We start from the raw sequence: 14574 nt of genomic DNA on the forward strand, positions 1-14574 counted from the left end.
CTCCTTCTTGTTTATGGCCGAATAGTACTTCATTGTATATATTATGCACACAACCTTTATCTCTTCATTCCTCAATAGGTTGTTTCTGTATCTTGGCTATTTGAAAAATGCTGTAATGAACATGGGAGTACAGATCTCTCTCTGAGATTGTTTTCTCTTCTTTTCATCACATCTGATAAGCTGTTATCTCCCATTCTTCATCTCTTTTCAATTTTAACAGCCAGGGAATGATGGTTCTAGACCCTGCTGCTGTAATCGGATCTGACTCTATATGTTGTCAGAATTACCCAAACCTGATAAATTAGGAATTGTGCCCTCTCAGCAAATAAGCTTTTTCCCCTCAAACAAACCCATGTGTCTTTATATCCAAAAGCAACACTGGATATCACAGCTTTTGCCGGCAGCCCACGAACACCAAAGCCCACGGCGGTCGCCTTTGACGCTGGCACGTGATAGTTGAGGGGCTCAATCTGACTCACCTGGCCTGGCCGGGGCCCCTCTCGTGGCCTCAAGGGCCCTGTTCTGCAGCAGAGCTCCCACGGCACTGGTGACAGTCGGTTCTTTTCTTGGACTCATCTGAGCCCTTACCTACAGAGAGAGGGGGCAGATCTATAACCTCAGGCAGCACACAGGAGGAAAGCCTTCCACTCAGCCACCTCGGACCGGGGTCACCCTGGGGACCAGCTGCACCCGGGGACGGGGACACGTGCACCCTGCGCCTTAGGTGGCCTGGTTCCTAACCTCCCTGCTGGTGCTCAGAGCCATGTCAGGGTGCAGGAGCTTCCATTCCATAATAGCACCTTTGGGGGGATTTCGAAGTTAATCCTGTAAAATGAGTTGTATGGAGATAGAGGACATCACTTCACGTCAGTAAGGATAGTAATGGAACATTTTAGTTTTTCATTACACTTGAAGATGCTTTTGTTTTTAAATACCCGACCAGAGAAGAAAAACAGACATTGGCAGGCAGCGAATGTTTTAAACATGGAATCCAACATCCCTGCACCACAGCCCTCCCCACTGAGCCGCAGGAGCAGAAGAGGTACATGAATGCAGAATAAGGACCGGAAGGTTCCTCGGTGGCGCCTTGCTACCCCCTGACCGATCCCCCCAACATCTCCATGGAAACAACATAAAGATAACCTGTTTCTCCAGTGAGAATTCTCACTTGGGCAAGGCTAGCTCTGAGATTATAGCCGGCAGTTCATCCCCATCCATACAAACAGAGCTATTTGCAGAGGGTAGAGCACTTTCGTAAAGTTGATTTTATTTAAAATAGAAACACATTTCAGCTGTGCTGTTAGCAGCCCTTCAGAACTGAGCGGGCCCTCCCTTTCTGCCCCACTTCTGAATGCACTTCCCTCCGAGCAGGCCCCCGCGTGGCGGGGCGAAGCTGGCGGGGGTAAACCAGCCCTGCTGCTCAGACACACTCACAGCGAGTTGACTCAGAAAGCAAGCAGTTTTTCTTCTGTGTTCCCAATCACCACTTAGCTCTGGAAAACAAGGCGGGGACCAGGGCCAAGTCCCTGGTTCCAGGCAGGACGGCCAGCTGGCCTCCTTCAGGAATAAAAAGCACTTCCGTTGCTGCTTCCCAGCGCTCCCTTTGGCCCCACTAAACCCCGACTCACTTCGAGAACTGGCCAGAAGAACCATTCGAAGAAATGTACTCCACCCTTTATGCTTGAGAAAGAGGAGGTAGAGTTATACCGAGAAAACTTTTCCAAAACTAAGTTGAATTCAAGCCAGAGCAGTCATATCCCCTCAACATCGGGGTGAGTTTTCCACCCACCGGAAAGGACTCCCAGAAAGGGTCAGCGGGGTGGGGTGACGGGGAATGAGGAAAGCCGGGGACCCCTACAGGAAGGCGCTTCACGTTATTATATATTATCCTCCCGACAACCCGGCAAGGTACAGATGAAAGTGAGAATTTAAGTAACTTGACCAAGTTTGCCTGCAGAGAGTCAATTACAGGACTGAGATTCAAACCCTGACTGCTGATTGCAGAATCCGGGCCCTTTCTTCATTGCACTGTCTCCCATACTATTTCAGGGGTAAAGATTGAATCTCTACAACTATATTTATCATAACCACCCTGCCTGCTCCACCAACACACCCATCCCCTCCCTCCTGTGTTCCTTTATCTAGATGTGCAGTATTATTATCTGCCCAGGCTCTGGAGCTAAAAACCTTCTTGTCCACCCTGACCCTTTCCCCCCCTATGTCCAAGCATCTTCTCAGTCCCATCAATTATTTCTTACAATTTCCCCCCACCCAACCACCCCCATTAGTCCTCTCATTCCAGCCCATAATTCTTTCCCTGTTGCTGTGGCTTGTCACCATCCTCCTGCCAATCCATCTTGAACACCAAGTACAAGAGGAATCTTTCTAAAAAAAACAATCCCATGTCACTTCAAGTCTATGCTGTTCAACCAGTCAGCACGGCCCACAGAGTGACCCATGGGCTGATCATAGACAAGTAGACAGAAGGCCTAGAAAGTCAGGGAGAAGAGAAAGCAGGAGCATCATGGGAAGAGGTGACAGGATGCAAAAAGAGAACTTCCTGGGCTCCTGGGGACCAATCCCTGCTGCCAGGCCCTCGTGCTGGCGGGGCTCAGGCTGGCAGGCCGCGGCCTTCAGGGCCCCTCTCCACGCAATCCCCCTTTCCCCCCTCTCTGAACTGGCTTGTCTCCGAGCCCTTCTAGATCCGACGCCCACCTGGCCCAATCCATCCTGTCGCTCTCTCAGGGGCACCTGTGCTTTAACACACTGGGCTCCTCAGGCCACAAGCTGGACCCGGGAGGGGAAACGTCTGCTCCTCTTTGAAGCCGTCCCTGGATCCCAGTGGCCTCTTCTTCCGCCGCCGTGCCCCTACAGATGTCAGCTACCACCCTGCCTACAGCATTGCTTCCGAGTCCTCTCCCTCCCAGGCAGCCAGCACCTAGCCGGTGCCCGGTTCAGAGGAGATGCTCAGGACTGCCTAATGCATGTGCAGAGGGAGTGGGCCCACAGCGGGGGTGAGCTGTGGCTGGAGAGGGCCCCACCCCCATGAGGGACTGCATTTCATGGAAATCTTTCTAAACATATTTGCTACTCCTAAGTCTTCAGACCAATTTCACCTTTTCTTGATGTCTGAACCATGTTTACTAGTACAACGAAGAGTTTTCATGCTCCACGGTAAGCGATGTTCCTACTGGCTCTGGTTCTGTCTGTTTCTATCCATCTATGGTCTTCTGTTGTCATCTTACTTATTTGTATCTATTTATAACAGTTGCTCCCATTTTTCTAACTTGCTGATTCTGTGGCTTTTAAAACACCTGCCTCTACAGAGCAAAAGGCACGGCCTAGGGACCCATCCCTGTGGCGGCTTCCCCCATGCAGGCCAGTTTCAATTGAGGGTCACAACTCTTTTCGGGGTGGTGAAGGCTGATAACCACTCTTGGACACAGAACCTTATCATAATTCTATAGAAACACCACTTATATATTCAAGTCTTCATTCTAAGAAGCTGCAAACACCATAGAAATGTTTTGTTCCTACAACACCCAGAGGAGTGGTAAGCTGGGAACTCAGAAGGAGCCTGCTCCCGTGAAGATGGGTGACTGTGACCGGCTATGGTGATACTCACATTTCTCAGGATGGGTAGCAGGTTCCCCACCAAACCACCTGCTGGCCCCAGGCCTGCGAGGGCACCTGGGAGAGAGGCTTACCTGCACTCTGGACTCCAGTTTGGCTGCTGTCTGGGCTGCATCAAAGACTCGGCGAGAAGACTGATCCTTGCAGAAATTAATATGCCGACTGGCTGCATTTTCGTTAAACCTCCTCAGACAATACGGGCACTGAATATAATCTGAACATAAGGATAACAACAAAAGGCAATTAGCGTTTCAAAAACAACTCCGAAATGGACAATAGGAAGGGAAATAAACAGGATATGAACCCTGCTCCATCATGAAAGAAAAAGATCCTCGAGCCCACTGCGGAGATGGCCAACTCCAGCGGGAGGCATGCAAAGGCTCAAACGAAGGACAGTGGAGGGGACTATTCTACTTGAGCACTTACTTCAACGAAGAGTGTACCCTTGAAGTGTTTACATGAACTATACTTAGGAACTTTCCCATTTCAATGAACTATTTAGTGGATCTTCAGTCAAAAAGCAGTCATGGGATCATAGAATATTAGCATTGATGATTTGAAAGGGCATAAAAGCCCAGGTTGTGGTACTGGGTGTGACAGAAACACATACACGAGTTTATGGGGCCGCAGAGGGAGATAGGAATGTGCGCTTTGGGATGGGATTTGAAGTCAGTGTCACTGGCAGAAAGACACTGCTCTGCAGTGGGAGAGGTTTTCACTGAACTCTGAAGTGAGGAAGCAAATGATACGTTCAAGGAGAAGGTAGTAAAATGAAAAAAGGTGGGGATTCAGAAAAGAGAAAAGAAAAAAGGAGGGGTGACTGGAAAGTGGCCCTGGAAACAGCTTCATCTTCTAGTGTTAGACTGTCCCAGACAGGTGGATAGGGGGAGGAGGGATAAATGATGATGGAAGAAGACTGATTTGGGATGGTGAACACATAGTATAATATATAGATGATATATTATAGAATTGTACACCTGAAACCTACATAATTTTATTAACCAATGCCACCTCCAATAAATTCAATAAGAAGAGGAGGAAGAGGAAGAGGAGGAAGAAGAGGAAGAGGAGAGAGAAGGAAGAGGAAGAGAAGGAAGGAAAGAGAAGAAGGAGAAGGAGGCAGAAGAGGAGGAGGAGGAGGACAAGGAGGAGGATGAGGAGGTGGAGGAGGAGGAGAAGGAGGTGTCCCAGGAAGCTCTGTGGCACTAGGATCTGTGGATACCAGTCATCAGGACCTGGCTCTCATTTGCAGTTATTAGACAAGGAGAGAAATAGGAAGTGAGAAAGATCCAAGATCTTCTTAGAGTGTGGAGATGCTCATAGCAAAGCCAGATTGGAGTCTGCCCCTCCCTAAAGCAAGCAGAGAGAGATGCGGGGTTTTGTTGCAGGTACCTCTCCCTAAGGGAAGATAAAGTGGATATAAGCAACATGAGAGAAGAGTTTCTCTCTGCCCCACACCCCCCGCCCCCGGAAGGATCTGAGACAGCACCAACCTTGAACTCTACATGGAGGTTTGGGTTAGTCAAAATTCCTACATCTGGGGAGGGATATTTAAGGCAGTGATGTCTTCAAAGTTAAGAATCTTTGAAGGCAACTTCTAAAGCTTTTGGGGAGCTATTTTAACAAACCACTTCCAAAAGTGAATACTCATAAAATGTAAAAACTCAAAGAAATTGAAAGGAAATAAAAGATTAGCACTTATCCTAACCTTTTACTTCACACCCTGGAAGTCAATCCTTAATGATTCATTCGATACATATAGAATACATATTCTGTGCCAGGCAATACGGTGTCTGCGTAATCAAGGACTAGGCATTCCACTATAGAAACAAAGCTTTCCCACAGTGATAAATTCCTTGAAAAAAAAATGAAACAAGGCAGCATTGGGAAATGAGGAAGGCTCTGACACCTGCCCGGCCGGTTCCGGGCCCCAGCTCTTCACCTGCTATGTGTGTGAACTTCAGCAAGTTACTCAACCTCGTTAAGCTTCAATTTCTCCAGGACCTACATACCACCTCCTCCATCGGGTCGTTGTGAAAGGTAACTAAAATGATCGACACGAGGACTCGGCACAGTGGGCGAAGTAGAACTTAACTATTACTCTAAAGAAACAGGCCCAGCAAGGTTGTGTTTCCAACTACCCAACAAGAGTGAAACCGCTTAGGAAAAGTAAAATACAAAGTGCCATTATCATGCAGAACTCACACTGGTGTAGAGAACCATCTGGAGCTCAGCTCTTGTGGCTGGGTGGGAATTTCTTCAGTTTTAGCAGCTGGAAAGCCAAAGCTTCTATCAGAAATGCTGCTACCATAGCCCCGGCTGAGTTCAGGCGAAGACAATGATTATGACGACGACGGCTTCCTTAATCCCACTTGTTCATTCATTCATTGCTGCCCTCGTGTGTGTTTGGCACTAGATGCCACCACAGAGACAACACAGTTTGTATTTCGTGGCCAACAAAACCTCAGAGAGGACTAGAGGACGAGGCAAAGGAGTGGACCATTGCCATTCTGTGTGGTAAGCTGTGGACGGAGGCGGCTCGGGGTCCTCAGGAGCCCACAGCTGGAACATGAAGCCCTGGCTTAGGGGGCAAAAGGGAACTTCAGGCACTCTGAGAATGGGAAAGTATTTTTCAGCAACAATAATCTGGACACAGTATGACTGAGCTACATGCTCTCCTCTCAGCCTGAGTCACCTCTTCCTCTATGGATCACAGTGACATAAAAGTCACTATGGACTGTTTCTCTCCATAGATGATGGTTTTAAAAGTCTGACTACAAAGGGACTCTTATGAGGACTATGGGTAGGATGGTCAGATCTCACTTTAAAAAAGTGAAAGTAGAAAAGCATGCATCATTTAAAAATGCAAGCATGGGGGGGTTTGGGGGAAGGGGACATATGTAATACTTTCAACAATAAAGATGTTCTTTAAAAGCAAGCATTTTGTTAATTTCTACTGAACATCTATATAGACATGGGCTATTTGTTAATTGCCCATGTCTATATAGCCCTGCAACAATGGTGACCAAATGTCCCAGGCCTCACAGAAAATCCCAGTTATAAATATTCAGTATCATTGTTCCCATAAACTCTTACGACATCCCAGAAAGTTGAATGATTGCTAGACTCACTTAGCTCAGTAAGAATCAGAATAAATATATACATGTCACAAAAACTGAGTCATGAAATATGGAATCATGCTGAAAAAAAGAAAATTAATTGCACACTCATACATGCCAGGCAATCCTATATAATAAAAGCATAGTATTGCAAATTGTCCCCTCAACTCGGAGTTCGTCTGGGAGTTTGACCAGGGGGCAGGGCCGGCCAGGGGAAGGGAGGGAGGCCCCAGCCAGCAGCCAGCAGCCAGCAGCTGCTAGGGAGCCTACCAGTGCACGAATTTTGTGCACTGGGCCTGTAGTACTACATATAACTCTAGTTATGGCCTATACTTTTTCTCCTATTTAAGCCTGAGAATATATGGGCTGACATAAAATCCCCAAACAATCAATATAATTGAATAATTAAAATGTGCTATTGTATCTAATCATTTTGTTTGGTGCATGTAATTATAATAAGGCCACAAGAAATAATTTAATTATAACACCATATTTTAGCATGAAACTGTAAAGGGCAGAGAAATAAACTGCATGTTTGCTTAGGCCTTACAAAGAGAAAGAATTATTTAAAAACAAACAAACAATAATCCCCACATTTTAAATTCAATTTGAAAATTATAGAAATTCACATGGTTTCATCTGACATAGTTCACTTATTCAACTAAAGAACCATAAGTAGTTGTTTAACCCTGTAGCTTCTGCTATTAAAATAAAAGTATTTCTCATAAAAGATGTTTCGTTATATGAAGCTTGTGGTCAAAATATTATCAAAATCACAGCCATAGCTCTTTCTACTGAACATCTCAGACACATAATATTCTAACTACATTTTCATTAGTATCCAACAAGAGTGAAGCACTTACTAAAATTACTATCTGGTAAAGATGTCCACTTGACATTTTCAGATAATTTTTATAGCATAATTACACAGTGTTGTTTTTTAATCTTTGTTGTTGAAAGTATTACATATGTCTCCCCCACCACTGACCCCTTCTTGCCCACCCCCACACTCCACCCCAGGCCTTCACCACACTATGTACAGTGGGTTTTTAACTTTTAAAAACAAACTTTGAGAAATAATACATATGCAATCAAATGCACATATTTTAAATGTACAGTTCAATGAGTTCTGAAAAATATATACACTTGTATAACTACCCCAATTAAATACAGAACAAATCCATCACATGAGAAAGTTCCCTCATGTCCTTTCAGTCAATATCCCCCCAAGTCCAGTCTCAAGCAACCAAAGATCTATGTTCATCACTGAAGATGTTATAATCTATATATATAAAAGCCTAAGTGACCGAATGACTGGTTGCCACTCCTGTCTGGCCTGCATAGTTTCTGTTGAGAAATCAGCCGACAATCATATGGGTGCTCCCTTGTAGGTAACTAACTGTTTTTCTCTTGCTGCTTTTAATATTCTCTCTTTGTCTTTTGCTATTGGCATTTTAATTATGATGTGTCTTGGTGTGGTCCTCTTTGGATTCCTTTTGTTTGGGGTTCTCTGTGCTTCCTGGACTTGTAAGTCTATTTCTTTCACCAGGTGGGGGAAGTTTTCTGTCATTATTTCTTCAAATAGGTTTTCAGTATCTTGCTCTCTCTCGTCTTCTGGCACCCCCATAATTCGATGTTGGTACAATTGAAGTTGTCCCAGAGGCTCCTTACACTATCTTCATATTTTTGGATTCTTTTTTCTTTTTGCTTTTCCAGTTGGGTGTTTTTTGCTTCTTTGTATTTCAAATCTTTGACTTGATTCTTGTGATCCTCTAGTCTGCTGTTGGATCTCTGTATATTATTTTTATTTCAGTCAGTGTATACTTAATTTCCAGTTGGTCCTTTTTCATATACTTGAGGGTCTTGCTAAATTTATTGGCCTTTTCTAGAAAATTATTGAAAAACCTTATAACCGTGGTTTTGAACTCTATATGCAGTCATTTGCTTTCCTCCATTTCTTTCATTTGTGACCTGTTTGTTTGTCTCTGCATTTTGGCTGCTTCCCTGAGTTGATAGAGTGGCTTTGTGTACTACGTGTCCTATAGGGCCCAGTGGCTCAGCCTCCCCTGTTACCTGAGGTGGACACTCTTGGTGCATCCCTTTGTGGGCTGTGTGCACAGTCTTGTTGTAGTTAAGTCTTGATTATTGTTGGTATCACTGGGAGGAATTGACCTCCAGGCCAATTGGCTGTGAGGATCAGCTGTGTCTACGCTGGGAGAACTTCTGTGCTGGAGACACCCTTAGGAGACAAGACTTGCAAAAGCCTCTGTGCTCAGCTTGGATGAGGCAGAGTCTCAGGGCGGAGCAGACAACAATGGCTTCCCATCAGCCCTGCCCTAAGGGGCCCCTGGGTATCAGTGTCCCACAGTAATCGCTGCAAGCACCTCTGAGAGAAAGCTGCCCTCGAGTTTAGCCTGCTGTCAGACAACCCAGTTTCTCCCCAAATGAGTCTGGATCCCCAGAGTCTCACCCAGAACTGGAGTTCAGAGCAGTCGGGAGCTTTTGTCTCCCTCCCGATTGAGAAAGCCAGCTGTGTACTCAGTTACCAGCCCTCTCCGCATGCACACCTCCATACCTCTGCCTTCTGCAGCTCCTGTGAGTCTCAGTGTGCTTTTCTCTTTTCTTCAAGTTGTAGAATTTCAACTCAGCCACCCTTCCTGTGGTTCTGGATGATGTCCGTTTTGTCTTTTAGTTGTAGTTTTGAAATTGTTGTGCGAGGCAGCAGTTTAGGTATTTACCTATGCCGCCATCTTGGTTTCTCTCTCCTATATTTTCTTGATATGAGTCCTTTGTCAGATGTGTGTATTATGAATATTTATTTCCAGCCTGTGGCTTGCTTTTGCATTCTCTTAATGGTGTCTCTCAAAACTGAGATTTTAAATTTTGGTAAAGCCCAATTTATCAATTTTCTTAGAGATAGTACCTAGTGTAGTAAGGAAAAACATATATTTGTTATGTATATACATATAGATATATACAAATATATCTATATGTCCATACATATAGATATAAGAAAACTTGACCCTTAGATCAAAGATTATTTTTTCTAGAAATTTTATAGTTATAGCACTTATGTTAGGTCAATGATCCATTTAGAATTACTTTTTGTATATGATTAAGGGTCATTTTCCCATATTGATATCAAGCTTTCCCATGTAATTTATTAATAAGACTATCCTTCCTCATATTGAATTACTTTTGTCAAAAACCTACTGTCCATAGATGGGAGAGGGGGAGTCTATATCTAGATTCTCTTTGTTGTTCAATTGATACACCAACACCAAATTGTAATGATTATTGTAACATTATAGTAAGTGTTCGCATGAGAGATTCTACATCCTCCAATGTATTCTTTTTTTCTAAAACTATTTTGGCTATTCCAGACCCTTTGAATTTCCATATAAGTTTAGAGTCAGCTGGTCAATTCCTATTTGGCAAAGAAAACTTGCAAGGATTTTTATTGGAAATACCTTGAGGCCACAGATCAACTTGGAGAAAACTGACATCATAACACAATGCTGAGTCTTCCAAACCATGAAAATGGTAAATCTGTCCATATATTTTATACCTCTTTAACGTTCTCTAAGTTATAAGATTTTCATTTTATAGGTCTACATGTTTTAAAAAACATATACCTAAGTATTCAATGTTTTATATTATTCCGAGTGGTATTTTTAATTTCATTTTCAATTGTGTAAGCCTAGTATATGGAAATACAATTCACTTATGTATATTGACCTTATATCCTGAAAGCTTGTTAATTCACTTTAATTTCAGTAGCTTTTTTGTAGTTACCTAAGATTTTCTATATTTATCCATTCATTATCATGTTTTGATATAGTTTTACTTCTTCCTCTTCAATCTTTAAATGATATAGGCATATATCATTTATATATGGCACACACATATATATTTGTATATATCTATATGTCTATACATATCAAATATATTTTTTTTCCTTACTACACTGGGTACTATCTCTAGTACAGTGTTGAATAAAGGTGGTCAGAAAGGACACCCTTATTTTTTTTCCATTTCTCAGTAGGAAAGTGTTCAGCTTTTCACCATTCAGTGTGATGTTAGCTATACTTTCTCAAAGATGACCTTTATTAAGGAAGTCCCCTTCCATTTCTACTTTTCTAAGTATGTTTCTAAAACATGTATGGGTGTTACATTTTGTTACAGGCTCTGCCTATATCTATTGAGATGATAAAGGACTTGTATGCATGCATATGAGCAAAACCAATGGACACAGACAGTAGGGGGGTGGTGAGGGCTTGTGCTTGGGGGAGGGGTGGCAGGGGAGAGGTCAATGGGGAGAAAAGGAGACTCATGTAATACTTTAAACAATAAATAATATTTAAACAAAATTAATATGATTAATTACATTGATAATTTGTGTGTGTGTTGCATGCAGTTGAGTCAGTTCTGACTCCTGGTGACCCTTTGAATGAGTGATGTCCACAATGTCCTGTCCTCAGCAGCACTGCTCAGCTCCTGTGGATTCTTGCTTCTTTCATGGTTTCTTTCATGGATTATCCATACAGCTCTCCTCCAACACCATATTTCAAACAATTCCTCCCCCTCCCCCCATCTCTTTGATACACAGTAATTGGGAATACGAGAGTGTAGAAGATCTTAGCCTTGTCTGTAATAACATCTTTGTTCTTGGTGATCTTTCCTAATTCTGATGGTTGCCCTTTTCAGCCTCTGCTATCTCTAAATTTCTTGGCTGCAGTCTTCATTTGAACTGATGACTGAACTAAGGTAAGCAAAATCTTTATTTCATTATTTATTCAATGTCTCCATTAAAGGTACATGCATTTCTCCCATTGTCATGATTTTTGTCTTCTTGATGTTTAAATGCAGTCCTGCTTTGGCACTTTCTTCTTTCACTTTCACCAGAATTTGTTTCAAATCATTGCTACTTTCTGCCAGAAAGATGGTATCATCTACATATCTTAAGTTATTGATATTTCTTCTCCCAGTTTTCACTCCTCCTTCCTGAGCCTCAGCCAGTTTTTCAGATGATATATTCTATGTACAAATTAAACAAATAGGGATAAAATGCACCCTTGTCTGATACATTTGCCAATAGAAACTATGTTCTTCCTTAAAACTATATACTTCCTTCTATTTAATTCAGGTGTAATTTTGTTCTTATATTTTTAACTTTTCAAAGATAAAATTTAAGGTAATTGATTTAAATCCTTCTCCTTTTCTAATATAAGTATTTAAAGCTAAGAAATTCTTTCAAGGCATTGCTTTAGCCAAACCCCACAAATTTTGATATGTTTTTATTTCCATTCAATTCAAAATATTTTTTAATTTTGCCTTAGATCCATGGATTATTTAGAAAGGAGTTGTTAATTTCATCATAATTCCTACTTTAACTCTAATGTGGTCAAATAACATAGTCTGTATGATTTTAATACGTTTAGATTTAATCCTTTTAGACCTGCTTTATGGTCCTGAACATGGTCTATGGGTGAATATACTTGAGGAGAATTATATTCTGCTCTTGCCATGTGTCACGTTATAGTCATAGGTATCAATTAGGTCAAACTGGTTGATACTGTTGTTCAAGTTTTCTATATCTCTGCTGATTTTCATGCTGCTTTTTCTATATCTCTGCTGATTTTCATGCTGATATTTCATCAGTTACTAAGAGAGGAATGATACAATCTCCACATATAATTGTGAATTTGTCTACTCTGTCCAGTTTTGTCAGTTTTGTTTTATGTTCTTTGAAGCTCTGTTACTAGGTACATAAACATTTAGGACTGATAGGTCTTCTTGATGAATATATTTTTAAATCATTATCTCTGCTAATAATACTTGCCCTGAAGTTTACTTTGCCTGATATTATTATTAGCCACTGCAGTTTTATGATTATTATTTGATGTATATCTTTTTCCATGCTTTAAACATGCCACTCAACAGTCATTTTGACATTCCTGGTGTTTATTTCTCTTTTTACCTTTTTATCGAAGAAGAAAAACACAAGTAAGTGTGTGCTCCATGAAATGTCCACAAACTGCACACACCCATGTACACAGCCCAGATAAAACACTAAGTCCCACCAGAAGGGAACACACGGGAGACTTCCCATGTGTCCCCTTCTGGCCCTCCCCAGCCCTCCAAGAAAACCAACATCTGACTTCTAACCTGACATTCAAACATGAAGATTCTAAAATATTGAATTTATGGTATTTATAGATCAGGAAATCTGCATTTCTGCCATGCTTTGAGAAGCTGGATCTGTCCCATGGGGCCACCAATTCATTCTGTCACCTGCCTGATCCACTTATTTGTATCTTTATATTTAAAGAGTGTTTATTATAGAAAGCATATAATTGGACCTTGCTTTATAGTTCAGTTTGATAATCTCTGCCTTTTATCTGAAGTTTCAGGTCATTTCTAACAATTGTCCACAGAATTAGGTTGAAGTCTAGCATCTTGCTATTTTTCTTTATCCCATCTGTTCTTTGTTCCTTTTTTTTCTTTCTTCCTGTCTTCTTTTGGAATACATTTTTTCATCTCCACTCCATATATTGTCTTATTATCTATATGTCAATATTTTTGGGTGCTTACTCCAGGGTTTAGAATAGGCATTTTTATAATATAATATTCTACCTTCAAATAATACTATATATATCCGTGTATAATGTGAACCTTTCAACAATTTATGTCCATTTTCCTTAATCTCATCCTATTGGTTTCATACATTTCACTTTCACGTGTTATAATCCCTATAATATGCTATTATTTATGTTTAAATAGTCAATTATAACCCTCAGCTAACATTATACTCAATGGCAAACAAGACAAGGATGTCTACTTTTGCCAGTGTTATTCAACATATTTTTGGAAGTTCTAGCCAGGAGATTTAGATACAACAAATAAAAGGCATACAAATTGGAGAAGAAGAAGCAAAATTATCTGTTTGCAAGTTATATAATCTTATATGTAGAAAACCCTAAAGATTCCACACTGGAAAACAACTGTAGAACTAATAAATAAAATTCAGCTAAGTTGCAGTTTACAATATCAACACACAAAAGTCAGTTGTATTTCTATACACTAACAAGGAGCAATCTGAAAATTAAGTTAACAATTCCATTTATAATAACTTCAAAAGAATAATATACTTAGAAATAAATATAATCAAGGATATGAAAGACTCATACATTGAAAATTATAAAACATTGCTAGTGGAAATTAAAGAAGACAAATAAATGGAAAGACATTCTATGTTCATGGATTAGAAGACAATATAGTTAAGATGACAGTAATATCTAAATGATGTACAGATTCAATGCAATCCCTCCGGAAACTCCAATGGCATTTTCAGAAAAAAAAAAAAAATCTCAAGTTCCCCAAATAGCCAAAACAATCTTGGGGAACTCACACTTCCTGCTTTTAAAACTTACTACAAAGCTATGCTAATCAAAACAGTGAGAAATCTAGATAACCACATGTAAAACTAGATATCCAACTTCCAATGAAGTTGGTATCTTATTTTGCACCACATACAAAAATTAACTCAACCTGGATCAAAGACGTAAGTGTAAGAGCTAAAACTATAAAACTGTTAGAAGAAAACAAGGAAAAGGCTTCATGACATTGGATTTTGCAATGATTTTTGAGGGAGTTTGAGATCAATGACTGGACAACAACAATAGGAAAGGAAAGTTGGACTTTATCAAAATTAAAAACATTTTTGCATCAAGAGACAGTTCACCAAATGGGAGAAAATATTTGAAAATCCTGTATCTGATAAGAGATTAATATGAATATTAATCTAATCTAGCCTCTAGGC

General features: G+C 41.0%; 1 protein-coding gene across 2 annotated transcripts in view; it reads right to left on the bottom strand.

Moving 5' to 3' along the window:
- The window catches only part of ZC2HC1B (zinc finger C2HC-type containing 1B), a 37367-nt gene that overhangs the window by 8229 nt on the left and 14564 nt on the right, over window positions 1-14574 (bottom strand). For both annotated transcript variants that reach the window (XM_028140996.2, XM_028140988.2), the window contains exons 5-6: window positions 3708-3847; window positions 480-588 (exon numbers count right to left, since the gene is read on the bottom strand). In XM_028140996.2, the coding sequence (XP_027996797.2) occupies window positions 480-588; window positions 3708-3847 (249 nt within the window). The remainder of the gene's footprint in view (window positions 1-479; window positions 589-3707; window positions 3848-14574) is intronic.

Source organism: Eptesicus fuscus, chromosome 10 (assembly GCF_027574615.1).
Source record: "Eptesicus fuscus isolate TK198812 chromosome 10, DD_ASM_mEF_20220401, whole genome shotgun sequence".
Lineage (NCBI taxonomy): Eukaryota > Metazoa > Chordata > Mammalia > Chiroptera > Vespertilionidae > Eptesicus > Eptesicus fuscus.